This window comes from Juglans regia, chromosome 2, assembly GCF_001411555.2.
Source record: "Juglans regia cultivar Chandler chromosome 2, Walnut 2.0, whole genome shotgun sequence".
Taxonomy (NCBI): Eukaryota; Viridiplantae; Streptophyta; class Magnoliopsida; order Fagales; family Juglandaceae; genus Juglans; species Juglans regia.
Window position 1 is genome coordinate 36,512,595 of NC_049902.1, and position 27,811 is coordinate 36,540,405.

At 35.9% G+C, this 27,811-nt stretch overlaps 3 protein-coding genes across 10 annotated transcripts; 2 read left to right on the forward strand and 1 right to left on the reverse strand.

The window, feature by feature from the left end:
• Positions 1–1,039: 1,039 nt before the first annotated feature.
• LOC108984631 (EH domain-containing protein 1) lies at positions 1,040–7,812 on the forward strand. Of its 2 annotated transcripts, none has more exons than XM_035687073.1 (16): positions 1,040–1,310; positions 1,522–1,601; positions 2,233–2,301; positions 2,385–2,442; positions 2,745–2,800; positions 2,887–2,929; positions 3,009–3,070; positions 3,579–3,692; positions 3,828–3,930; positions 4,024–4,073; positions 5,831–5,959; positions 6,043–6,294; positions 6,400–6,479; positions 6,795–6,921; positions 7,079–7,222; positions 7,336–7,812. In XM_035687073.1, the coding sequence occupies exons 1-16, from the start codon at positions 1,226–1,228 to the stop codon at positions 7,519–7,521; spliced, it is 1,638 nt and encodes a 545-aa protein (XP_035542966.1). In that variant the 5' UTR covers positions 1,040–1,225; the 3' UTR covers positions 7,522–7,812. The 2 variants fall into 2 exon arrangements, with proteins under 2 accessions (XP_035542966.1, XP_035542970.1); XM_035687077.1 differs by having other exon boundaries at positions 1,046–1,310; positions 2,890–2,929.
• Positions 7,813–15,097: 7,285 nt separating this feature from the next.
• On the reverse strand, positions 15,098–18,650 carry LOC108984585 (ankyrin repeat-containing protein NPR4-like). 7 transcript variants are annotated; one of them, XM_018956595.2, is made up of 7 exons: positions 18,582–18,650; positions 17,392–17,932; positions 17,058–17,216; positions 16,874–16,969; positions 16,638–16,685; positions 16,080–16,510; positions 15,098–15,918 (listed from the first exon to the last, which is right to left on the reverse strand). In XM_018956595.2, the coding sequence occupies exons 2-7, from the start codon at positions 17,885–17,887 to the stop codon at positions 15,307–15,309; spliced, it is 1,842 nt and encodes a 613-aa protein (XP_018812140.2). In that variant the 5' UTR covers positions 17,888–17,932; positions 18,582–18,650; the 3' UTR covers positions 15,098–15,306. The 7 variants fall into 7 exon arrangements, with proteins under 7 accessions (XP_018812140.2, XP_018812169.2, XP_018812145.2 ...); XM_018956624.2 differs by having other exon boundaries at positions 15,123–15,918; positions 17,392–17,902; XM_018956600.2 differs by having other exon boundaries at positions 15,123–15,918; positions 17,392–17,910.
• Positions 18,651–21,519: 2,869 nt separating this feature from the next.
• Positions 21,520–25,976, forward strand: LOC108983219 (grpE protein homolog 2, mitochondrial-like). Its single transcript, XM_035687122.1, has 5 exons — positions 21,520–21,716; positions 22,369–22,857; positions 22,982–23,143; positions 25,051–25,179; positions 25,542–25,976. The coding sequence occupies exons 1-5, from the start codon at positions 21,573–21,575 to the stop codon at positions 25,638–25,640; spliced, it is 1,023 nt and encodes a 340-aa protein (XP_035543015.1). The 5' UTR covers positions 21,520–21,572; the 3' UTR covers positions 25,641–25,976.
• The last annotated feature ends 1,835 nt before the right edge of the window (positions 25,977–27,811 follow it).

Sequence of the window (27,811 nt, forward strand, 5' to 3'; positions counted from 1 at the left end):
TTCTCAAATTTAAGCATGTATGAAGTTTTCAGAATAATACCAAGAAAATAATCTATTTCTTGATCTGGGTACGCCATCATTAGATAGGCTTTCGTTTTGTTTTTTCATGCTTTTCTTTTAGTCTTTCTTGGACAAATGGGTGGAAGAAAAAAGACATGAACATCCATTTCAAGAGTTTTGGTGAAAGAGAAGGGGAGTAACGATTTTGTCAAGGAGAATGAGGTAGAAGTAGTAGGAGGAGAAAAATAAAAATGATGTGTTTTACTTTTTCATTAAACATTATATTTTGCATGTTGCCTAAATGAAACACAGTCGTTACATTTAATGACGTGAGTCGACTGCATGGGAGGCGGTAATGTTTAGTATTTTTCTTTTCAATAAAGGTTGACTGCATGCAATGGCATATATATGAGTTTGTTACCTCAACTGATGCAATGTATATTAAAATTAATTGAACACCAATTTTCATTTTTTAACCACGCACGCACGTATTTCCTTTTTAATAATGGTGAAGTGTTCTTCCATTTTTTTTTTATCATGAAGTAGAATCCATGATCTCAGCCGTAAATTTTCCACCAAATCAGTAACGATCCTCCACCAGAATAGAATCTATTATCTCATTCGTATTTATTATACCTCTTGAGTTGAGCGAGAGCTAATAATATTTGAAGAAAATTAATTTTAAATGGTGTAATTATCGTATAATTATTTTAAAAATAATAAATAAATTATGAAAAAAAATTAATTTTTTAATAATAAATTAATTTTTTTTAAAAATAATTACATAATATTTAGTCATTTTATAATTATAAATAGAATTATTATAATATTTGGTGCCTTGAAAATGTTTTTTGACCCTTGGGAAATGCGATTTGTTTTTGGAGTTCCTTCTGTTGAATTCAATTGTGATTTGACCGAGATTGAGAAAAATGTTCGATCGTTTCGAAAACCATAAAGAAACTCGTGCCACGTCGGTTTCGCATTGAAACCTGGCGGGACCACAGCTTTACATTTTCTCCGTTAAAACAAACTTGAAACCCACTGCCAAGTCAAAATTGTGAAAACGACAGCGTCTTCGTTAATTCCTCTTGTCCCAGTCACGCTTCGTCGCTAGGAAGGACTCTCTCCGCTTCCCTTCCCCCATAGGATTCGGAAACCATACGCGCTGAAAAACGGGGGAGAAGTGATTTTTATTTTTCTTCTCTTTTCATGATTCTTCTCAACCATGGAGATTGCTTCCATTCCAATTACTTCGTGCTCTAAAGAGCACCAGAAGATCTATCAGGAGTGGTTCAGTTACGCTGATTCAGGTACATTTACCCCTTCTATTTAAATTTGGTTTTTCGCACCAAATTTGATCTCCATTCCTCTTTTGGTTGAAAGAATATTGAAGATTGTTTCAGTATAAATCAATTCTCCGTTTTCTCGTTTTTAAGATTTGGAATTATAGGCTTATTGCTTCTTCTTCTACTTCTTTTTTTTTTTTTTTTTTAATATGTTCGAACTATGCGTTTTGTTTAGATGGAGATGGCCGTATAACAGGGAATGATGCTACTAAGTTCTTCGCTATGTCCAATTTGTCCAGGCAAGATCTCAAGCAGGTTTGATTTCATTATTTATCGTTCGTTTTCTTGCCAATATTTGGGAATCATTCGTTGCTTCAGCTTAATTGACGAATTGGAAAATTGGTTTTGCAAATATTTTCACCTTTTTTTAATTGTTTATCATATATAGCTTAGACGAATAGCTTTATAAATGATAGTTGTGGTTAGTGCTGCTGTTTATTATTATGTACGTATTTCTTAGTAATGCTTAGTGTTATGTTTGCTATCTCTGTAATAATGTTTCTTTCGCTTCTCATGTTAGGTTCCATGCTTTGGAATTCTCACTTAGTACCTTTTGATTGCTTTCCTTATTTTTTTTAAGCATTTTCAGACTAAGCCTAACTGGTTTATGATTTTGCTGATTTTGTTTTTGTTATTTAAAGAATTTCTCTTTATTATTGGAAAATTTTATGTACCACAATTCTATTTCACTTTTATCGCACTACGATGAGGTGATATTGCCCATCAACGTTTGATTTTTTTTTTAAAAAAGACAGGTTGATCCAAGGGTGTTAAAAAGTGCCACATTTTGCATGGTGGGATGAGAATGTGATATGTAGCATTACTCTTTATTATTTGTTTACTTATTATTCTTGTTTTTTTTTTTATAAATTTTTTAATGTTTCAGGTGTGGGCAATTGCAGACTCAAAGCGACAGGGATATCTGGGCCTCAAGGAGTTTATTGCTGCTATGCAGGTAATTAGTGTACCAGGACGACCTATACCCAAATATTATTCATTTTTTTGGGGCCTGACCCATTCTTTCTTCTTAACGTGTAGCTAGCATCTCTAGCACAAGCTGGTCATGCAATCACAAATGATCTCCTGAACAGTGATGGTAAGCTGTTTACATTTAGGTTTCTCTCTATAGGACATGCCTGGATTGGTTGAGTAATGTAACATCCCAATGCCACATCGGGAAAAGGAATGGCTCACGTGGCGTGTCTGAGAGGAAGATATTCTTATCCTTTAGAATGATTCCAAAGGGGCTCCACTTGTAACATTGACAAGTGCTGTCGGAGTTATAGTGCATATGTGGCTAGTGCTTTTCAAAAAAACTATTGTTAAGTGTGATGTTTGGTTATTTGCTTTGAAGAATACTTCTCGTGTTTTCATTGAGCATTGCTTCATTTATTGCAGTTGACTTGGGCGATTTGAAACCTCCTGTTATGGAGGGTTTGGATGCACTAATAGCGGTAACTATGCTGTTTTGATTTTTATTGATTCTTTGTTCCATTGTTTTCCTTCAAGGAAGTCTTAACTTTTCATGTCATCCACTCAGAAGAAGAAGCGAAAGGAAAAGACAAGTGACCTTGATGCAAATGGTAAGACATTTCTCAATGTAGATGACAATGCTGCTTTATATCTTGGTTTTATTGTATACTCAGTGATGCAGTCATGCAGGTAGTTCTCAAGTTCAAACATCAGCTGCACCTAATTGGTTTTCATCCAAAGCATCTAAAAAGGTATTTTCTGTGCATGCAAGTTTCTATCTAATTTCATCGATGAATTTCTCTCCTGCTTTCGTTTGAGAATAAAATGCTCCTCAATCCCGAGGGAGTCACTCTGCACTTGACTTTTTGTTAGTCATATTTCGGAGGCTTTTGACCATGTTACTGTTTATATGATACCGATACCGGATTGTTATGTAGGCCTTTTTCGAATTATTTATTCCACTAACCAAGCTGGTATCATATAAGTAATCTTTGATGATGATGATCTTGTTACTTTTATGTTAAGATATAATAGCTTTTCTTTATAGTATCTTGTTTGTATCAATAAGGAAATGGGAATATCGGCGAATAGAAACGAGGACTCTTTTAATATTATTCTGCAGGTGTAATGTTAAATTTTTACGTGGTCCTATCTGGCCCAATTTTAATTGTCCCCCACTTGATTTTTGGTATATTTATCCTTACACCCACATCTAGCCACATGTCTTTTGTTTCCTTGATTTTTTGGCTATATTCGTAGGTACCGCTTTCCTCTGTTACATCAATCATTGATGGCTTGAAGAGACTGTACATTCAGAAGCTGAAGCCGTTAGAAGTTGCTTATCGTTTTAATGATTTTGTATCCCCATTGCTGGTCAGTGTGCAATGAACCTTTGATACTTCCTCACATAAAATGCCGAATTACAACTAATCCAGTTTTATATTTTGTTTTTTCATCATGGGTGGCAGTGGATAATAAGTTTATTATCTGTTTTTGAACTTTGTGCAGACAAATAGTGATTTTGATGCTAAACCAATGGTTATGCTTTTGGGTCAATATTCGACTGGGAAGACAACATTTATTAAGCATCTGCTGAAAAGTAGTTATCCAGGCAAGTTATCTTGTGTGCATAGTGTTTGCATTTAAGCGCACATTAGATTAAAATTCTTTAATAATCTTTGTTATTTTTTTATGTTGTTAACAGGAGCTCACATTGGACCTGAGCCCACAACTGACAGATTTGTTGTTGTCATGGTATCTGCAAAACCATCTCTTATTGTGTTACCACCAATGTAGCCTTAAGTTGTAGTCTTAAAGTAAATTATTTTTTCATGATTCCTTGTTATCTTCAAGTCAATTAAATTTCTAGTTTTTCTTCAGATTTAACATCATTAAAAGAAATTTATATCTATTCCCCTCCCTTTTTCCTAAAGCTTACTGAGAGTTTTGAACGTTTTTCATCTTCTTGTGATCATTTCTCCTTTTACTGCTTGCCTTCCTTCATCACCATAAATGTGGAGTTACTTATCTAACTGGTCCCCTATAGTTTGTCTGTTCTAATCAGGACCAAAAACAGAGCATAATTTTTTATGTTTTGAATGCTGAAGATAAGTCGTTGAATTTTGCAATGAATAAGGATTGAGTTATCTTTGCTGCACTTGGCACACCTATTCTTCATTATTTAGGTCGTGAGAGTTTTTGAGGAAGGTTTCTCCCCCTAAAATCCTCAAGGACAATGCTTGAGCAAATTGATATTTTCTGGAAATTTTAAAATTAATGATGGTAATTGCTTGTTTATGAAAACTTGCTTTGTGGTTCATTACATTTACACACTATTCCTCTTTGTAGGGATGGATACATGCATGTTTAGCTGATTTTTCGAGAACTTAATTTTTTTACTGCCAAATTTGGATTCTTATTCCTATATTATAGATTGTATTGTCATTGGTAAAAACAATCATCTCATCACACTCATACACTTATTTTCCCCCCATGTCCACAGAGTAGGATATGTCATTTGACCCATAGACCGTTGGCATTCGTGTATCATTGCCATTCTTAGAATGATCATTTTTATCAACAAACTTGTTAATTTGCCTACAAATATGCTAAGTTATATTTAGCATTGATCTGATCATCACTGTTTACTTTTTTATGAGCTTGATCCTTTCTATGTCATTGTCCAAAGTAATATGATTCATTTTTGTCAGCACCTTGGGTTTGTTCTTACTGTGCAGTTTTTGCATGCAGTTTACTTTGTCTTTTGATGCAACTTCACTATATTAGCTTCATTTCTTTCTTTAATTTGCTATCCCTGATAAAGATCTTGAAGTACCATTTGATGTTGTTAAAAAAATTATGTTACAACTAACCCTTAGGGGTTGGCTCAAGTGGTAAAGGCCTTGGGCTTGGGGTATGCTCCCCCAAGGTCCAAGGTTCAAATCCCTTTGAGTGCAAACAATCTCTAGGGGCCACACCCCCTGGTGAAAAGCCAACAATTGAACCAGTTCCGTGTAGGGAAACTTCCGAGGGTGCGGTGCACGGTACCGGGGTTTACTCTACAGGATGGGTCCGAAGGGCCCTGCCCTGGAGAGGATTCCCGACATAAAAAAAAAAAAAAATTATTTTACAACTCTTGCAAGTGTTCATGTGAAGAAGTGAAAAATAAAGAAAAGAGATACACAGAGATCATCTTACTAAAAAAAGGGAAGGTTTCTCGTATGTTTTTAATATCAAATGCATGGTTAGGCCTCTTGGTACCCTTTCTGTTACGAGGCCTAGGACTTGGAGATCTTTATTAAAGAATTTGAGCCACCATTTCACTCTCTCTTCTATACCCATCATAAGCCTTGTAGTTTATCTTCTTTTTGGAACAATTATATTATGATTATGAATCTGGCTAACTTTTTGGACTATTCTCTCTCCTTCAGTATTCTGTATGCATAAGATAGTCTGCTGCTTACCTTGTGAAATCTTGCAAGGGTTCACTAGCTATGTTTGCTTGTATACAGTCTGGAACTGATGAAAGAAGTATCCCTGGAAACACCGTTGCTGTTCAGGCAGACATGCCATTCAGTGGGCTGACAAATTTCGGAACTGCTTTTTTGTCGAAATTCGAGTGTTCTCAAATGCCACATCGCGTGAGTTAATTTTCTAGAATAAAAATAGATTGTCTAGATTATCCTTTGGTGGAACTGAAACGTGCTCTTTTTAATATTTGAAGCTGCTGGAGCATATCACTTTTGTTGATACTCCTGGTGTTCTGTCTGGAGAAAAGCAACGAACACAGCGAGCATATGATTTTACTGGTGTGACATCATGGTTTGCTGCAAAGTGTGACCTTATTCTACTTTTGTTTGATCCTCACAAACTTGACGTCAGTGATGAATTCAAGAGAGTGATATCATCTTTACGTGGTCATGATGACAAGATTCGAGTGGTTCTTAACAAGGCAGACCAAGTTGATACCCAGCAAGTAAGAATTTTTGCTGCCAAGTAACTCTTAACTTGCATGCACACAGTTAAGCTTGCATACTGGGTGGTAGCATCTTAACTTGCATCCCATGATATAACTTTGCAGCTGATGCGGGTTTATGGAGCATTAATGTGGTCACTTGGGAAAGTTATAAACACTCCTGAGGTTATGCGTGTTTATATCGGGTAGGCTTCCTATAATTTGTAGCTTAACTTACCCAGTAGAAGTCTTTTGTTGTTGTACCCGAGGCCTATGCATGACTTCAAGTTTATTGCAAATATTCATACTGAATTACTGCTTTGTATCTTATTTTTGAAATGATCTGTATAAATTTATAATATGGGCTTTATATCTTATATTTCATAAGATCTGATAACATGGTTTCACATATCACCGAATTGTTTAAAGTTTTAATCCTATAATTTTTCCCCTTTCCATGTGAATGTGACTTTCGTCACAATCTTACTATGCGTAGTGATATCCTTACTTGGTTTTGGCAGCTCATTCAACGACAAACCTGTAAATGAAGCTGCTACTGGTCCAATTGGGAAAGAACTTTTTGAAAAAGAGCAGGAGGACCTTCTTGCTGATCTAAAAGATATTCCAAAGAAAGCTTGTGATCGCAGAGTGAGTGTCTCTATCCATGTCTCATGAAATTTTCTTTGCTTGAACGAGTTCAGTTGTGCCTGTACCTCATGAGGAAGAAAATCTCCGAGCAGAGTAATTCTATGCTTAAACGTCTCGAAGGTTGAAAGGGCTTTTAACCGGGGTTTTTATCTGGCAGATCAATGAATTTGTAAAACGTGCTCGAGCAGCCAAGATACATGCTTACATCATTAGTCATCTTAAAAAAGAGATGCCTGCTATGATGGGAAAGGCTAAAGCCCAGCAGAGACTCATAGATAATTTGGCTGATGAGTTTGGAAAGGTTTCAACTCTCTGCCCCGTCTCCTCCACTTAAAGTTTGTTTTCATCATTTCCTTTTAGCATATTAAGACCATTTTATGTAATTCCGTACGTACCTCCACTTTGTTAAACCAGGTCCAAAGGGAGTTCCACTTGCCTCCTGGAGATTTCCCGAACGTCGACCACTTCAGGGAGATCTTGAGCGGTTACAGTATCGACAAATTTGATAAGTTGAAACCCAAAATGATACAAGCTGTTGATGATATGCTGGGCTATGATATACCGGATCTCTTGAAGAATTTCAAAAACCCGTACGATTAATGGATCCAGGAACATAAAATGGACAGAGGTTGGATCGCAAATGGAAAGGGGCTGCCATATCTGGGCATTAGAGTTCTGAGTATCCTAATAATCGAGCATTAGAATATTTTCGAGTTCTCCAGTCTCAAACTCGTCCATTGATATATTAATCGCCTTATCACGCATGTAATTGTATCGAAACGGAAACTCAACGATCTCTTTCTTTGACTGGGCAGCGTTGAGTTGAGATGATTTTTTGTTAATTTATTCCTATTGATTTTATATTTTGACAAGGAAATAGTACTGAGGGTATCACCAAGGTCCAACGACAACCTGTTCAATTCATTCAAGCCTCTATACATAGAAAAACCTCATAAAGTACTTAAGTTGGAATTTTATATGAGATTGATGTGATAAATTTACTATCTTTTAGGTGGTTTAGATAGTAAGTTGAGATGAGATGGTTTTAGATTAGTTAAATAAAATATTGTTAGAATATTATTTTTTAATATTATTATTATTTTAAGATTGAAAAAGTTGAATTGTTTATTATATTTTGTGTGAAAATTTAGAAAAATTATAATGATGAGATAAGATAAGTGAGATCACTTCTCAATCCAAACGGGGCCTAAGGTAATGATCGACCCAACTTTATCGTCGTGAAATATTTAAGAAAGTCTTAACCTCCTTAGTTTTCACAACTCTTCCTAATTCATTTCATCTCATTTAATCATTATAATTTTTTTAAATCTTAAAATAAAAATAATATTAAAAAAATATATTTTAATAATATTTTATTTAATTTTTAACTTTAATCTTAATTCATTTTATTTCATCTCTTCTAAAAAAAAACAAACGATGCGTTAATTTTACGTTTTCTGCTTGCTTGTTCGGACCCTTTATTTATTTGGTCCTAAGCAACTGATACAATTATATGGGTCCTCACCATGAAAATAAATCAGCGGCAATTTCTTAGAATCTTTTTGATCGAAACCTTTTTTACGATTCAAAAGGATTTACAACGTGATAGTGTGCATGATCTTTTCTTTCTGAGCAAATTAACCGGAACAAATCTAAGCGTGGGATGGAGCAATATTTCTATATATATAAAAAAAAATCCCAACAAATAATTTTCCTATTTCATTTAAAAATGTATCGAAAATATAGTTCATGTCGAAAGGATTGCCACTATGTATAGAGAACATCAATATTTTCCTAGATACGCACAAACGATTATTTCCATTCGTGGAGGTATTGAACCATTTAATGTCTAGCCCGCTATCACGGATTTAATGGCATCGGCCATTTCAAAAATTTCCATAGAGCCCTGAACTTGGTGTTAGGTCTTCCCTTTCTTCCCTAGGGAGAGAGAGAGGCACTAAATAAACCAGCAAACCTGTATCATTTTGATGGGTTGGTCAGCACTCGAAGAAGAGCGTCCCTACCATAAGAAAATGTGGAAGGTTTTCAATTCCACGACCCTCCAATCCAAAACTCGACTTCTTGGTAAATCTAAATCCTTTCTAAAAACCACATGTCAACTTCTCGGCCGCCTCCGTCCTTCCTCTAGTAATCGTGGCTGCCACCGCCATGTCTATTTTAACTCCTACGGCTACCATGATCGTCATCGTCACCAGGGGCTAGAAATTCAAAGTGGCCTTTCAAACATACAAGTGGGCGACCTTTTGCCGTACAAGGAAGTGGAGGCAAAAACTGCAGTAGTACTGCCACATGACGGCCAGCAGCAGCCGCTTAACATGAAGATAGCAGACGATGATCGTGATTATTGGCAAGATCATGAGGAAGAATCATACGATGATCCATTGGCTGATGATGAAGACAAAACGGAACATGCTCTGTTTGAGACACCTGATTCCAAAACACTTCTACTGTATGGATTGAATGCGAAATCAGAAAATTTCATCAGGGATTTTCGTGAAAGGTTGAATCTTGAGAGACAGAGATCAATTGAAGAGTTCTACAAAATGTTGAATCGCGGTTGTTAGGCAAACTACAACCGTAAGCTGCTAGCTCTATATGGATTCTTCATCCATGATATTATAAATAATTGATGGATGTTTTAAGATTTTCTTCATTTTTACGTTTATGAATGTAGCTAGCTTGGATGAGATCTTTGGATCTTGTGGTGCGATTTATGTAGCAGCATGACCGTAGTGCGAAGTATATATCTTTATATTCTGAAACTGCCTTATGTTTCAATACTATGATTAAATGCTACTCTTATTGATTAATGATATTTGAAGGTTAATGATCATCAGCGTTGTAAGTCTATTTCGGGAAAAATGAGACTTTTTCAGCCCTTGCATGAAATGAGACTTTTTTTTCTTTTAGCCGAATGCTGTGTATTTCTTTTTTAGCAACGAAACATGTATACATGAGTTTTTTTTTTTGGATATTTAGTTTTTATGACTTCTTTTTTCCTTTTTATACATTTGGGAGCGGGATTTCGAACTCCAAACCTCTATTTTAAAGACTGAAATTATGTCAATCACGTTACATGCCGTCTTTCACTTTTTAATAAAAGAAAGTTTCTTGAATCTAAAATTCAAAATAATCAGACAAAGAACTTACCAGTTAATGACATGATCATCTATCTTAAATATATATTGACCGGCGGTTGCAACACGAGTTGAAAAAACATACTTGTGTCCATATAATTATTTTTTTAGGCTAAGGCTGTTATTTTCACAAAAAATGAAACTAATTAATACTTACTGGAATTCAAATTTAGTATACGATTTATACACATAAATGACCTGCAGCTAAGTGAACGGTTAAAAAAAAAAAAAAAAAAATCTATCGTGCGATTCAAATCACAGCACATATATCGCATGATCGTAACTCTATCTGTGTAAAAGTTAATAATACTAGTTGGCTAGGGCATGAAAATCCAGGCAGGCTAGCTAGGCATGCATTAGCAGCTTCTGGGCTAGCTGCAATTGGCTTTCACAATTGTTGACGTTGGAGGGCCCTCGATCGATTGCATATATTGGTTGAGTAATAGATCATCGATACCCTAGCTATGTCGAGGGAATTAAGACGAGGTCTCGTCTCTTTATTTGACTGTCTGTTAATCTAGTTTTATCTTTTCTATTGTTTGCATGATGATAGAGAAACTCGATTAATTGGGGTCTTTTTCTACGAAGAGGGGATCGCCGGCCGGTGGGATATTGATGCATGCCATGACTTTGTATGAATTATATATATGTCAATACATGATATCTCGGGTTAAAAAATCAATCTCAAGAGAAGGCCGCATGCATGCATGCAGTTCGATCGCAATATGTAGTACTAATAAAGAAATCCTATATATACACAACTAATAATTATATGTGGAATTAATATTACATTTCCTTTTTGAACTACAATGATATATATAGTACTTGGCCATATCGATCGGATACCGACCATATCAAAAACATGCATCAAATGACAACCCTAATTTGTTCTAGTGCGTAGTAGTACTCTTCGGGGAAACTCGGGAGGGCCGGGAGAGTGACTTAAATGAGCATGATTTTATAATTACACACACACACAAACAAACATATATACTGTATATGGGTGCGAGTGCGTACTTGCGAATCTTAATTTATTTATCTTTCTCGTCAATAAGAGATCAATTAGGAACTGCCATAACAGTAGATCGACGGTGAAGAAAACTATTCTCTTTTGCAAAACAAAGAAAATCTACGTACGCTTGGGACTAAGATGTGAAAAAGGATGCATGGCAAGAAAATCAGTCTCAATTATTAATGAAAGATCGAGAAATTAGAATTTCCATAGTTACATAGATTAAGATCACATTCCTAATGGTAGTATTTGGTAAAATATATGATCATCCCAACCAGAATAGGCTCTAGTAGTGATCTCAAAGAAACAGTAGTAGTACTCTAGACGTTTGACTTCTCTCCTCTTTCCTAATTCGACGGAGAGATGAAAGAATACACAGGTCAAAGCATGTCTTGGCGCTTTAGCCAGCTGGCCTAGAGAAAATGCTTCCAAGCCCTGCAAAGGTATGGAATCTCTTTACTTCAGTTCTCCATTCAATATTGCAGGGTTGGGCTTTTGCTTTCTCACAGCACCAAAGGCCAACAGCTGCAATAGATTTTGAGGCTATCTATATCGACGAAGACCTTTACTTGGAGCCTTTCTCAAGTACGGATGCCTCTGAAGATCATGAGGAGAGTGATGACACTCTTGACGAGGATGTTTTTGAGGACGTGGGGAGCGAGGAACAATATTTACTCCGACAGCCCGAAGCGGATGCAAGATTCATCAGGATCTTCTGGGAGGATTGGAGGCTTCAGGTGCAAGAATCTGACAAAGAGTTTCACCAGACTTTTGCTCTTGCTGCTTAAGTAGATCATAGGATTATTACGTTAACTAGGTAGTACTAATCTTTTGTCCTGATCTGTTTCAGCACCTGTTAATCACAAGAGGGATTTGAATAATTTTATTCAATAAGATCATCCTCTTTCTGATTCTTAGAAGGGTTTGACAATGCAGCTTGAAATTGAAGGTTAATTTTTAGGGTTTTTTGTGTGTTTTTGTAGTGCGGCGCCCTTTTCACTAAAGTTATGTGAGGGTTATAAGAAAACTACTTACTATATTAACGTGCTTGTTAATTAACTACTGAAAATTTATAAAATTCTGTCAACGAATCTCATTTTTTAATGCAGCCACCGATAAAAACTTTATTCTCTATGAAGTGGCCTGAGTACTAACCGCATGCATATTACTTCTATGGCTTTTTTGGGCAGAGTGGACAAAGATGTTCTAAATCCATGCGAGCGAAGGATTATATATATATATATATATATATATATATATATATATATACACACACACACTAGGGAACGGCTTCGGGTGTGTTAGCCTCGGGCTGCACCTAATATAATGATTTAAATAATAAATAAAAATGAAAAAATCAGTAGCTTATTTGTCTGGAAAAAGAAAATACAATATTAAAAAATGACAAAAAGTCCAAATTAAAAAAAAAAATCTAAACTTCAGCAAAGTATGCGCATTGGTCTACATCTATATTGGATTATCAATTTACTCTCTATATAATAATAAAATTTTATTAATTTATTAATTTTTTTAATTTTTATTTTTATCACATTTTATAGTTCTACTAATTAAAATATTAATAATAATTATATTCTAATCAAATTAATAATATTCAATATTAATATTAATGATAATTATATTCTAATTAAATTAATAATTAATATTATATATTGAGTGTTATAAGTATTTTATTAGTTAAATTTACTTAAAGTTGAATTTTACAATGAGAATGCTTTAAAGCGTTTCTGTTCTAAAAAGTAAAGTCATTTTAATTTTTTTATTAAAAAAATTGAAACAAAAAGAAATGAAAATGAGTATACTGCCATAACAAAAAGGACATGAAAAAGAGACGTCAATTCATGTGCGCCGCGGGGCTATTAGGGTCTTTTGGTAAAACATGATCTTTCATTAAATTCTACAAGGGAGCTACACGTCAAATGATCAAGGGTCTTAAGGACCTTTTGGTAAAACATGATTCTTCATTAAATTCTACAAGAAAGCTACATGTCAAATGGTCAAAAATTTTAAAGGTCTTTTGGTAAAATAGGACTTAACAGAAAGAGCAATGCTACATACAGTCCCCATTTGGGGACTGTATGTGCAAGCCTAGTCAATTTTGTCTTTAAAAATTTTTAAATTACAATAATATCCTTCTCAAAATGATACTTTTTTTCCATTTAATGAAGGGTTTGCACATGCAGTCCCCAAATGGGGACTGCAAATAGAATTTCTCTAACAGAAAAACAAGAAATTAAGTTAAAGGAAAAATATATATATATATATATACACAGGAACGGCCCCGGGTGCGTTAGCGTCGGAGTGCACCTAGCATAATGATTTAAATAAATAAAAAAGAGTGAAAAAGTCACTAGCTTATTTGTCTAGGAAAAAAAAATACAAGGTTAAAAAAAGACAAAAAATCAAGATTAAAAAACAAATCTAAACTTCAGTAAAGTATGAGCATTGGTCTGCATCTATATTAGATTATCTATTTATTTTTTATATAATAATAAAATATTATTAATTTTTTATTTAAAAAAATTGAAACAAAAATAAAGAAAAATGAGTAGTGTCAGAATAAAAATGACATAAAAAATAGACTTCAATTCATGTGCGCCGCGGGGCTATTAAGGGCCTTTTGATAAAAGATGATCATTTATTAAATTCTACAAGGGAGCTACACGTTAAATGGTCAAGAGTCTTAAAGACCTCTTAGTAAAACAGAATCTTTCATTAAATTTTACAATGGAGCTACACGTCAAATGGTTAAGGATTTTAAGGGTCTTTTGGTAAAACATGACTTAACGGAAAAATAACAAAAATTAACAGAAAAATAACAAGACTTACTATTCATAATTAGATAGCCACTTATTATAATCGAGTATATATATATATATATCTGCTTAGTTCTTATTAATATTGATCATATCCCTCCGTACGTCTCTCTCTAAAATTAATACAGTCAAAACAGACGCTCATTGCATGTAGAGAGGAAAATTGCCTCAGACATTCCTTGGAATCCCTCATGAAAATCGTTTTTCGGGTATCAGTGGGTACGTAAATCATATATATATATATATATCGGTCCGCGTGAAAATTAATCTAGGCGTTTGAAAGGTTCAAATCCTGCCTTAGAAAACCGAAAAATAAGAATAGGATGGAATCGGTTCAGTACGATATTGTTCATGCATGTGTAGTTTGTTTCGGTTCAGTACGTCTTTCTTTTCTGATACTTCTCTTTCAGTTTAGTTTGATCCATTAAGTAGCTAGTATGCATGCATGCATGCCTTCCCAAATCTGAAATTATATATAGACTTTTGGACTATGGCTTGCAGCGGCAGGGTTCTATATATCTTACTCATACTACTGGCGCTAGCTCTGTTTTATTCTGATGGCTGCCTCTGAGACAGGCTTGCATATATAAACTTATAACACGCAAGATTAAGTAAGTTAGAATTCAGTATTCACAATTAAATCAATTTCATATTTTATTTAGCGAATATAATATTTATTGTTATTCCAAGATCAGTATTTGAATTTGTTTTACAATTTAAATATATAACACGAGATAAAAGATCACCTCTGGCCTTATAATTTAAATATTTGTGACCCATTTCATGGAATACTTGGAACAAAGTTGAGGGGATGTCACTCTTTTCCGTCCGTTTTTCATGTGTTCGTCATCACTTTTTGTCGAGTTGAACAACGAATTAAGGTTAATCTTGCTCCAACTGCTCAAGTTGCAGTAGTTACTCCTGCGAGTTAATTTAACAACAGGCCGGCCGGTTCAATTTTACGGTTTAGATCTACTCTTTTGACGACGTACCTTTTGTTCCTTCTTGCAGACATGAATGAATATTACTTTAACATAATTTCGATTGGCCGAGTATGAAACGAGAATCTCCAGACCGGCTTTGTTTTGTTTTAGCTCTAGCACTATTAATTCATGTTGTCTGTTAAACATTTTATGGATTAGCTAGCAAGGCTGAAACAATCAACAATTAGGTTTATACACTTGAGGTACCAGCTCCTTAAAACAAGGGTAACTCATGCTAATTAAAATATGCAACATAATCAGCAGAATGTTTATCATTCATCCTTCCCAAAAAAGCAAACAATCATCGGTTCTGGATGGTATGCCGCGCCGATGATTAGTGGAACATGATATAAACACCATACTGCACACGTACATGATCTGCAATAATTTTCAGTGAACTAGTAATTAATGACAATCTTCAGTTTACTATCGAAGATTCCTGGTCCATAAGTTGACATGATCATGTCAACAAGAAGAGGGAACTGCATCCATATGAAGAGGCTCACTGGAACACTAGCCAAAGAAATTATAGGAACAACAATCCATGATTGGTCACGTAGCATAATTAAAAGACCAGCAGAAAAGGCTACCATCATCGTTGCAATGGAGAAAAAGAGTGTGGAAAGACCTATTATCATCTTTGTTGGTAAAGACTTGAGAAAGTCATCTTCTGAATAACGTGACGTGAGAATTCCTAAAAACATCAAAACTGAAGTTGAGGAAGTGAAGAGGGACAAGGCATCAGATATTATAAAGAGCATAAACAGCCTTTTATGCAGGAACATTGGCAAGCCTGTTTGGTCGTTACCACCTGGAACGGTAAAGGCTGCAGCAAACATAATGGTAATAATGAGAGCACCTACAACTGTACAAGATGTCGAAGTGTCCTTTAGCCATTGCTCTCCCTCTTTCAACATGTCCTTGTGCTCTTTCGTAAACAATTCTCGGGGAGTCAAACCTTCCGTGTTAGGGACTACCCTGACCTTGGGTTGGAAAACTCTCTTCGTCTCCTGCATTTGTTGAATAAAATCTAATTAGAAAGAAAGGCAGCAAAAATTAATATAGATAAAATTACAATATTACATGCAGCTACTTAAAATCAGGTAATAAAATCTAAAAGGCTAAAAGCAAAAGTATATCAAAGAAAGATAAAATGAGATAGATAGAAGACCTCAAACCACTGGAGTTCTCTTTGCATTTGCAAAGCTGCACCTGGGATGCGATTAAGCATAGTACGGGACTCTCCTGACATTCCTGCCATATGTAAAATGCCATTGGTCTCCCTATCTTCATAACATGCCAGAGCCTTGTTCAAATCAAGCCCTATTAGAAGGCTACAGATCTTAGCTTGGCGATGCAAGACACCAAGCATAAGTAAGTTTCTCTTCTGTCCATCAAAGGTCCACTCAAGATCTGGATCCGCCTTCAGCATCTCAGAAGCAACTTCAAAAATCCCATTCTCGACAGCTTTGATGATGGCATATTCAACGCAGCCATCTCGCCTTTCGTAGTAGTCTAAACAAGTTATTCTTGCGCACATTAGACTAAGAAGTTCTTGGGCTTGGACATGGGTCAACTTCATCTGATATAAATGCTTGATTCCTGCGTGCGTTAATAATCGAAACAATGTAAATTTAACCCTGCATCCGAAACTTAAAATAAAAAAACAACAGAGAAAGTTTTCTATAAATTTAATTCAGAGCTCGTTCGGATGGAAGAAATAATGTACCCAAGATGTTTAGGACATTTGAAACTAGATGGCGCAATAGAGCTGGCACTGTAAATTAAGAACAAAATTTGATCGCTGATCATAATATAAAACTGTTACTAAAAAAGAATTAATAAAGCAGGAATAAATAAAGATATGGATACAATTATTTTACTAACCTGAAATATTGTAATAATGTCACTTTGTAAAAATAATTAGTACGTACTACGTACGATTAGGCAAAGACATCATGATACCTGATATGAAAGTTTTTGCTTTCTGGCTTTCGGTTTCTACCTTATGAACGTTCAAATGAATTTCCTTGGAGTCACGATTCAGAGGAATATGTATACCTTTCAGCAAGAAAGGGCCAATTAAGAATCTTTAAGTAATTAATTAAGCGACAGAAAAGAGTACTTGTAGTGCATGGTAGTAACCGACAGTATTCGTAGATCCATCGTTTCCAAAACACGAGCCGATCGAGATTTCCACTGGGGAATAGATCAGGCATGGACGCCAATGCCAACAGCGGTGTGATCGCGTATTTGTCTCGAGCAAGGCCCAAAGGTGGGTGCCTTTTCATTAAATCCAAAGCAATATCTGTACGTACATTGTAATATTATAGCATATATATATATATATATATATATATATATATAATATCATGTATGCGTCTTAATTAAAAAAAATATAGTAATTGAATATAGATCAACGACCATTCAACAATATTTAAGTCAAGACCTGCATGCAGGAAGACTGGTTGTTATGCGCGTACCTAAAGTTCCGGTATAGATACAGTATGTGAAAAAATTAGGACCGTTGTAGTCTTTCGCAGGCAAAAGATCGTCGAGCGGAGTGAGAGCATACAAATAGCGAGCCATTTCTAATTGGCCATAGTAAATAGCCTGAATAAGCGGCAAATTTCCAATGTGATTGGTGATGCTGATCAACTTCTTGTTCTTGTTAAGTATGCACTTTGTAAGCTCGTGGTTTCCACGCATCACTGTCTCTGTAATAGCTGTGTAACCGTAATAATCTTGCATTTCCAACTTTTCTTCCGGCAGTTTCTCCACCAATTTCTTCGCTACGTGCACCTGTCCTGCAGCCGCAGCTACGTAAAGCGGCGTTTGGTATTTCCAGTTTATTTTTGCAGTCAATGCATCGGGTTCACGCTCCAGAAATTCTTGTACTGCGTTCCAATTCCCACGTCGCACAGCCAGGTACAAGTCCCCGTATTTCTTATAGCTCTCATTCTCGTTCTCCTCCGCCATGCCTTCCAAGTTTTTCTGATTCTCTGCGACGCCAAGATTTTACGACTAGAACATTGACAAAATATATCAAGTATTATACTGCAAGTAGTTTTTCTTAATTTGCTCTGAAAGTTGTGCATGTAAGAGCTAGTGGTGTAGGAGAAGAACACTAAAATAAAAGAGTACTAGAAGAAGAAGAAGCGAAAAAAGAAGGAAGCTGCGGGGAGAAGAGAGGCAGAGAACAGAAATAAGGAGAAAGAAAAATCTGCGAAGCATTTTCCGTATATTTTTTTTCCTTCAAAGATTAATTATAACCTACATGCAGCTATCAGTACAAAAACTAGTTTAGACAGAGCTTATATAGATATACAAAATTAGCAAGAACTCCTAACACCAAACAAAAAGGTAATATCAAATCCCATATCAAGAAGTCAACTGCAGTAAAGACGATAGATGTAAAGAAGCACGAGAAACCAATACATACATGCTAGCTGCAGCAATTAATACAGGGACCCAGAATATATACAGACTCATGCGCGCATGTATCATGTACTCCATCGATCCCAACAACGTTTAGATCTTTTCATCACATCATTCTTTTCAAAAAATCCCCTCACCACGTATGTGATCATTCCGTCAAACTTCACCACATGACTCTATATACGTAATTAACGTAAGCGAAATATTTTATGCAAAATAAGAAGGCATTGCTTACAGGTCTGGACACTGGCTCTACTTTGTAAATCTCACTTAGCAGAAATCGCGCGTCACCGTCCGGCCGACGAACTTGAAGAGATGATTACCAACCCCCACCTTATATATATATATATATATATATATACACGGATAACAACTTGACTTGGCTGTCAAGGTATTGAGATGAGCAACTTGCTTCTTCTTCTTTTTTTTTTTTTTCCTTTTTTTATTAAAAAAAAAACATATTACTTAGGGCAACTTGCTTTTTTATAAGAAGTAAAACCTAAAGTTGACTTGATGACCAGTAATATCACGTTCACACGACGATCGAGAAGAAAGTGACATTTAAATATTAATTAAATATAAAATATTTTTTAATTTATAATTTTCAATTTCTTTACCTAATCATTATAATTATTTTTAAATTTCTTAAACAAAACATAAATACAACTTTTTTTAAATTTAAAATAAAAATAAGATTTAAATTTTATAATATTTCTATTAAAATTTTTTTAATATTTTTTAAAATTTAATAAATATCTTAATTTAAATTATTTTATTATTATTTATAAATTATTTTACTCTTATTAACTGACATAGTATTTAAGTATTAATGATTTGGTGAAGGGTGCATATTTGGTAAGCCTGGGTAGTCCAAACTAGCGGTAGCCTAGCCAGTTGGCTGCCTAAAGCCTAAAGCCCCCAATCCCAAGTGCGTGGTCAAAGGCCGAGCAGGTACATTGGAATAGTGAGAAGTGTTTAAAAAAATTATGAATAATAATAATAAAGTAATAATATAATACTAAATAATAAATAATAATAAGGTATTTTGATAATACCTAAAATATTCTTGATAATAAATAAAGGAATATCAGATATATCCCACATGACCCGTAGCTTATGCATGAGATGCATGTCTTTTGTAATTTCTAAGAGCATATATATAGATCTATGTATATGTATATGTAAAATTATATTTACATAATATGAGTTTAAACTCATCTACATTGATTTATATATATCTATATATTTAATTAGTTATAAACGGTATTTATCTAAATTTGAAGAGTTATTATTTACTCTACCAAATATATTTTAATTATTATTTCTCTATCTTCCCACTCTCTCTCTCATAATCATTTCATCTTCTTTCTCATTCAACAACACAATAAACATTCACATGCACATTCATTTTATTATTATAATATATTATATATATTTTTTATTATTACATTTATATTATTAATATCAAATGTATGCGGTGGATGTTAATTGTAAAATATATATATAAAAAAAATTGATTTTATAAAAAATTTAATAATAAAAATTTAATATTATTTTGTCTTACATATGCTAGCTATGCATAAGTCAATGTATAAGTTTTGCTTGAATGACAAAATGAATATGCAAAAGAGATGATTTTTTCTTAATACATATGCATAAGTCAATATTTTATTATTATTTTATCTTAAATATGCATAAGTTAACGTAAAAATTTTATTTAAATAACAAAATAGATATATAAAAGAAATAATTTTATATATACATATGGATCGACCAATGCTAATGCTACGAGAGAATATTATTTACTAAATTAAGAGCATGCAACTTGCTTATTATTATCCATTAATATATACATATCTTTTCATAGACGACTTGACTTCTTGGAAAGAGTAGTTGTTGTTGAGAAATAATTGCATTCTCGGAATTGAGAAATAATTAATATCTTTTCCGCAAACTACTAATGGATCATTTGGTACCGTATTATATGCATGCTGTCTCTATCATTCCAGAAATCTAATCTAATGTTATAAGAACTCTAGATCCAAGGGAATTAATATGATTGATTTGAATTCTTATAGTTGGGCCTTGATACTTTGGGTCTATGTTCCTTTGGATTTGAATTCTCATTGCTTCGGTCTTCTAGCCCATCAATAACCAAATCCTGAGCCTGTACGTGTATAGTAATTAAAAATATTTCATCTTATTATTTATAATTTTTTTAAATTTATACACAAAATATAATAAATAATTTAATTTTTTTAAATTTCAAAATAATAATAATATTAAAAAAAATATTTTAATAATATTTTATTCAACTTTCATCTTAATTCATCCATTAATTTCCAAACTTTACCTTAAAAAGAGTTCTTGGTTTTGTTGAAAGACTGTCGGAAGGATCTGAGACATTTTCTTGCAGGCTTGTGAGTAGGCCTATCGCCCAGAGCGAGTTGGTCTTACCGGCCCATCTTTGTCTCTCCGAAAATATCAGCCACCCGTAAGGGTATTCTAGTCAAGTAACACATACCAACGTAAAAAAACCCCGGTTTCCATTCTTCGGGTTCAGTGTCCAGGGTGTCAAATTATATTAACGGATTGCATTCGTATCGTGTCAAAACATATATATTATATTATATAGATCAAACCTAATCCAATTCGTTAAGCTTATCGTATCAAAATCTCAAACCTTAACACAATCCAATAACATAACAGGTCATATCATGTTAATCTGTTTTGACCTATTTATATAAATGGATTGAAACAAACCTAAAATTAATCTCTTTAATTTAGTTAAGTTTAACATAATTTTATATAAATGTTAAAATCACAATATCTATAAAAAATATAAAACTAACTACAAATCCAAAATAACAATCTAAACAATAAAAATATCGAAATTAAAATCTCAACAATTTTATTTTTTAGATATAAGGATATAATTATAATTTTAACTTTCTTAACGGGTCATAACAGGTTAACCCGTTATCAACCCGTTAAATTATCGTGTCTTAACGAGTCAATTCGTTTTAACCCGAACTCATTAAAGATAAATTTTAACCCATTTTTATCATGTCGTGTTCGTATTGAATTAATGGATTGTGTCGACACCCTGGACTCCCCAACCCCTTTTTTTTCCAGTCCCTCGTATCAAAACCCCATCCCAACAATCGAAGAGCTCCCCCCCCCCCGCTCTCTTACGAACTAGTTTCGTGATTATTCGTCGGCGGCCATGTTCACCATTAAGCTTTTTTCACGCGTGCCAAGCCGCTTCGTCCAGCGGAGCTCCTTTCTTCTCCTCTCTGTTCCCCAAAAGCAGCAGTCGGCAATCCTCTCCGACCAGTGCCGCTCCCTTCTTCGTGAATCCCCGAGTGCGGTACGCATTGGAAACCCCCCTTTTTGTTTTTTTGGCGGTTTATTGCAAGTAGGGTTTTACTAGGGTTTTAGAGTATCTGTAAATGAAGCTAATGTAAAGCTCTTTTGGATTCAATTTTGGTTTCCCAATTCACTAAACATAGTTTTATTTTATCTTACTTTTCATACGTCAAACAGAAATTGGAGTTTGATAGGAGCAAATATTTGGGATGGTGTAGACTTTAAAACGTATACATGTTTTTTATGATTGGATTTTTGGGTTTTCTTTTGTCATTTAATGGTTCAAAGTTTCCTTTCTGAATTATTTATCAAGTATTTCTGTTCTTGCATAATTGGATTAGTGTCGTATATGAAACTGATCATCTTTTTTTTTTTTTGTGTGTGTTACCATTGTGTAGTAGTTTATTCTGATTTGTTGATTTGAATTGATACGTTTTATAAACCCATATTTACCTCGAAATTGTGTGCAGTAATTTAATGTAATACGATATTGGGATCATAGTGATTTCATAATTATATCTGCTTTGTGTGTTTTTTTAATGTTTATTTGCCTATTGTAGTTTTTGCAATGTGAATGGTATTCTCAGTGTTTTGCGCACTTGCTTTTTACTTACAGTTGATCTCAATTCAGGTGTCTTTCTTACATAATTCAGCACCGCAACCTCTCCATCTTCCAAAGATATGGAGCGTCTTCATCCGCCACCTCTGAGCCTACCGACAAGGAACAGGTGAGTACTGTACAGAATACTGGTGCTTCTAGGAATGCAGATGCCACATATACAAGTGGAGATGCTAAACATTCCAATCAAGCTGAAGATTCAGGTTATACACACAGCAGAGCTGCTGATCAGACAAAAGAATCAGGTCCTATTTGGGATTTCCACTCTACCATAGTCGAGTCTGTCAAAAGGAGAAAAGGTATTAAACGAACTGTGTTTTCTGACTCTGATTCTGAGAACGAGGAGGAGCTGTCAATGGATGATTTGTTTAAACTAGTGGCAGAGAAGGAAGAAATTTTGAAGTTGAAGAATAAAGAGTTTGGTACAATGCTAGATAAATTTCTTCGGACGCGTTCAGAAATTGAGAATGTCATGGACAGGTCAAGGCGGGAAGCAGAAAACTCTAAAAAATTTGCCATACAGGTCTTTTATTTGTTTCTCATTTTTCTTCTCTGCATATTTCTGATGGACTTTCACTTTAAATTCAAAATTCATTATTTCATATCTTTGATAATCTTATCACTGACGGACTTGGGAAAATGTGCAGAGTTTTGCAAAGAATTTACTGGACGTCGCAGACAACTTGGAAAGAGCTTCTTTGGAAGTCACTTTTGCAAAACTCGATACATCTACAGATTCTGCTGGAGCTCTGCCACTAATAAAAAAACTTATTGAAGGCGTTGAAATGACCGAGAAACAACTTTTGGAGGTAAAATTTCTCTAGATGTTGCCAGCTGTCACTAGACTCACTACTAAACCTTACAGCTCTCTGATTATAGGAGAATTTGTAAGGTTCATACTAATTTCAATGTTATGTTTAAAGTGCTTTATTACAAAAACTAAAAAATAAAATCAAGATTGTCCTTTTTTATTTTTCTAATGTTATAACTTTCTACATAAATATGCTTTGCAGCAACAATTAGAAAGTTTAACCCAATTATATGTCATATTTTTGTTTAATATTTTTTGTATTTGTTTTTGTGTAAAACATATTTTTCTTCACCTAACGTTTTTCATCTGGTTGTGCTTGGAATATTCATGTTTTTGTGTTATAGCAAGGTATGTTAGATGTTAAATCGAAGAAAAACTCTATTTGCACCCGGGAGGTGTACCCACCGCGTACACGGGCCTCCACGTGGATGCTAGAAACGCTGCATTTCATTTGCAGCCCTCAACTGATAGACGCTCCTCCGTCTTTCTTGCGTTTCGCTCCCAGAAATAGCACAGAAAGCTCCCAGTTCACTTGAACGCGAGTTTCACTTCAGCAAGAAGACCATGAACCCCAACGAAGACCATGAACCCCAACGAAGACGATTCACGCGGCTTATCTAGATGAAAAACATGCATGTATGTGCACGTTCGTAAGAACCTATTCTTTGGGTGAAAAACAGACGCTATGTGACGGAGGCTCACCGAGAGGAGTTGCGACGGGCTGGACGGATGTGGTGGTTGCGACAGCAAGGTGAGTGGCTGAGCACGGAGGCTCACCGAGAGGAGTTGCGACGGGCTGGACGGATGTGGTGGTTGCGACAGCAAGGTGAGTGGCTGAGCACTGGTAAGAGAGAGAGGGAGAGAGAGAGAGACTGAGAGAAAAGGGAGAGAACGGCTTGACGTGGCTTACCGGGAGGGACACGGCGGACCTGGAGCTGTGTGGAGTGACCGTCGAAGTTTTCTGTGCCGGTGGTAACAACGTGGAGGACCTAGCACCAAGAGGTGTCTCCGAACGAGGTGAACCCAGGGCTGTAGATGCTCTGTTTTCGGTGTGAAAAACAGGGTTCTTCAAGTCCCAAGACTTATCGGTGGCTGGGCATGGAGGTGCAGGGCAGCGTGGTGGCAGCTGTCGATGTTGCATGGTGGCTTTATGACTGAGGAAAACAGTGACCCCGGTGCTGCGCTTGCGCTCGCTGGAGAGAACCCGGAGGCACTGGTTCTCTCCACGTGTTTCTCCATGGCATGGCCTCGGCTGAGCTGTAGCGGTAGTGGGATTGTCCAACGGTGGTGCAGCAGCTTAGCTGTGGAGGAGCAGTTGTGTATGGTGGTTCAAGAGTTCATGGTGAAGATGGGCTACGCTGGACTCATCAGGTGTTGTGGCGTGGGTCTTCGTAGGGTTGGGTTTCTTCGGGTGCGGTGGTGAGAAGCCATGCGACATGGGGGCCGATTGTCTACGTGCGGCGTTTTTTAAGGAGCACGAGGTGGCTCCAGAACTCTAAGTGTTGCAAAACCGCCGTTCGTGACAGGTACGTGTGCTTCCGGCTTGGGGTGTGTAACATTTCGGGTGGCCTGCTGGACGTGCATGTATGCTAGTGTTTCGTGCAGTGGCTGGCGGCAGCAACATGCCTTGGGTAGTTTCTCTCCATGTGCGTGTATAGAGAGAAATCAATTGGGCGCTCTGAAATCTGAAATTTCTGGTTTCTGGGTTTCAAGTGGTTTCTGATTTGTTTTTGGTTTCTGAAATCAGAAATCAATTTGGCGCTCAGAAATCGACTCCTTTCCGGTTTTTTTTTTTTTTAATATAATATAAAACTGACAGATTCCGCAACGGGTACCCGAGGACGGGTACCTGTAGCAGAATTGTAAATCGAATCTCTTAAGGCTTATGCATGCTTTTGCTTTCAGGTATTTAAAAAATATGGAGTAGAAAAATTTGATCCTACAAATGAACCATTCGATCCACATAGTCACAATGCGGTTTTCCGACTACCAGATGATTCCAAGCGTCCAGGCACCGTTGCTGTACTTCTTAAGGTATCAATGTTATTAAGCCAAGTGGTCTTTCTGTATTCTTTTTGAAATGTGGTATTATGGTACAAATTATTAAAATATTGGATGGAATATACATTCTCGGGGCTTAGATTCTTCAAGGGAGCACCCGGACATTTTATATTCAGATTCTTTTACCCTTGGTTTGATGTATATGAAATTCAGACACTTTCTATCAGGAGTTGGGCTGCGGACTAAAATGGTGTTCTTGCACTTATAAAACTGGCAATGATCTTAACGATCTTAGATTGATCTATTTTTATTACGTTTCCTTTTTTCCATTCTTCAAATGCTGATAAAGGATATTAAAATGGTTAATTAATAGCTTTTTGGTGTTTCTATTGCAGTCAGGATATTTGCTTTATGATCGAGTTATTCGGCGGGCTGAAGTTGGTGTAGCTCAAGCAGTGGATTTTGGAGAAATGAGTCAATGGAGTTTTGACTGATTACTATCTAATCGTTTTGCGCAGGTTTTAGAGAAACATCAAGTGATATTTTCTTGTTTGACCAGCTTTAGAAACTATATTGAGGTCAACACATGGGACAATTGCTTGTTTTCCTTCTCAATCTGTGTCCGGCTACAATAGAATGGCTCAGGCTTGAGTGACCGACCATTTTAGAGCTTGATATAGATGAGCACAGCCAAATGTTTTTAGCTTTAGGGGCACGGCTCCAATTGGAGTAGCTGCTTGTGCTTTTCGGTTCTCTATTAGCCTCGCGTGTGCTAGAATAATGGGGTGTTACTTCCCCTGCGAATAATAAATTTGAAGATTATTTAAAGAAGAGAGCTTCTACTCATATGCCTCTTTCTCACACACACCACACGAACTGGTGATATGACTTTATTTTTTATTTTTTAGTGAAACATATGCGTTTCAAAAAAACTCACCCATCAATTATTCCCTCCCTTCCTCCAATTATGTAAGCGATATGAACAAGAACTCAACAGAAATCTATTGTACTGGAAATGGACATGTCGACATAGTCCACAATCACAAGCATTGGGGACCAAATAAATCAAAGTTCTCCTCTTTAAATCCAAATCCTTAGTCAATCTATAAACCCCATACAATATTCACAAATCAGACAAGATTATAGTGATTCTCTGGAATAAAACCAGTGTTGAAGGTATAATTGAGGCCCTTTTGTACGTGAAAGATTTGGAGTTGATAAGGTTGGCGAAAATGGAGGTAGTACCACTGGGAGGGAGAGAGAGAGAGAGAGGAAATGTGTGAGAGCAAGCTAGTTGTGGTGGATCTTGAAGTCCGTGCTATGATAAGAGGGGATGAGGAGAAGCTTTACGCAGGTAGCTATGCCAAAGAACCATAACAGGTGTGGCATGGATGAAACTCCTTGAAGACCCATTTTTTGGAAGCTCGTGAAACTAAGACTCACTCAGGCATCTCGTCAAACATCTCACTAACGTCTAAAAGATGCAACCTCAGGTCTATTGCAATTGGATCTCCACGCAATGAAACAGAGAAAGTCGACTGCAGGTCTTCAAATTTTGTTTCCAAGCCCTTCCAATTGGCCTTAATTTCACTGGTTTACCGGAACATTGCAGGGGAGAGGGATTCAAAGGGAGAGAGTTTCATTCACGAGGGGAGAGGGATTTGGTGAGGGATTTCTCACGGGAGGAGATGAATTTTTCATGGGGATGATGTATTTTGGTGAGGGGTTTCTGAAGGGAGGAGAAGGAGAGGCTTCACGAGAGAATAACTCAGATATTTCAATTGGACCGGACTTTAAGTTAGACCGGTTTGACACATCAGATTCATGTGGCGTGTGATACCAGACCGGATTAAGAATATATTTTCTCTTGAAAGAATAGTACTGCTTAACTGAAAGCAAAGGAAGAAACAACTTTCTGTAATTCAAACTCGGGTCAAATCATTAGCCTGTAACAAAATGTTAGCTCAAACACTGTCGTACAACACGTCCAAAACCCTTGAAAGCAGTAATTAAAACACGTTACAGCTTAAATCAAAACAAGACCCACAACTTTTAAAGAGAAAACCCCCTCCCAAACACAATAATTATATGGACACTATATATACTGCGTGTGTAACGGAACATCCAACACGGCAGTTTGTTAGTGGAGCCAGCGAATGCAGTGTCAGCAAGGGCGGTAGGAGAGACAGGGGTCCAGCTCTTCTTCCACATCCTTACTGAGCCGCTGAACACTGTAGCATATGGACCGTATCAGGACAATGCCACGCCCAAAAAAATCCAGATACAACCGGTAATTCGGATTTTCAAATTTCAAAAATTCGAATCCATCCAAGTTTCGGCCTGAGTCTAATCTGGATCAATCTAATCCGAGTTTGAAATCTGAATTTTGGCCGGGTATACTCGAGTTCCGGATTGGAACCGGATGAACACGGCGCCCCTGAGGACAGATCCGCGCTCCAGGCGGTACTTTAAAAGTACAGCTCGTTTTGACTTTTGTTGTAGCTGAGCGGAATGTACGATCGAGAGTCCAAGAGCTGGAGTTGGGCTGATAGGAAGCTAAGTCGAGAGCAGCCCATGTCAAAGACCCAATGTGAGAGAAAAAGTTTAAATCTAATTCACATTTCACAACAAAAGCATCAAACAAAAGACCAGACCATGTACTGCA

What these genes read in the sequence shown, in the direction of transcription:
- LOC108984631 (XM_035687073.1), top strand. Translation starts at nt 1,226, where the DNA reads ATGGAGATTGCTTCCATTCCAATTACTTCGTGCTCTAAAGAGCACCAG. An exon ending in GTTTGGATGCACTAATAGCG is followed by an intron (nt 2,801 to 2,886) that starts GTAACTATGCTG and finishes TCATCCACTCAG; the next exon opens with AAGAAGAAGCGAAAGGAAAA. An exon ending in ACCAAGTTGATACCCAGCAA is followed by an intron (nt 6,295 to 6,399) that starts GTAAGAATTTTT and finishes ATAACTTTGCAG; the next exon opens with CTGATGCGGGTTTATGGAGC.
- LOC108984585 (XM_018956595.2), bottom strand. Translation starts at nt 17,887, where the DNA reads ATGGCGGAGGAGAACGAGAATGAGAGCTATAAGAAATACGGGGACTTG. An exon ending in AGCAAAAACTTTCATATCAG is followed by an intron (nt 16,686 to 16,873) that starts GTATCATGATGT and finishes CTTAATTTACAG; the next exon opens with TGCCAGCTCTATTGCGCCAT. An exon ending in GAGAACTCCAGTGGTTTGAG is followed by an intron (nt 15,919 to 16,079) that starts GTCTTCTATCTA and finishes CAACAAATGCAG; the next exon opens with GAGACGAAGAGAGTTTTCCA.
- LOC108983219 (XM_035687122.1), top strand. Translation starts at nt 21,573, where the DNA reads ATGTTCACCATTAAGCTTTTTTCACGCGTGCCAAGCCGCTTCGTCCAG. An exon ending in CTAAAAAATTTGCCATACAG is followed by an intron (nt 22,858 to 22,981) that starts GTCTTTTATTTG and finishes GAAAATGTGCAG; the next exon opens with AGTTTTGCAAAGAATTTACT. An exon ending in CCGAGAAACAACTTTTGGAG is followed by an intron (nt 23,144 to 25,050) that starts GTAAAATTTCTC and finishes TTTTGCTTTCAG; the next exon opens with GTATTTAAAAAATATGGAGT.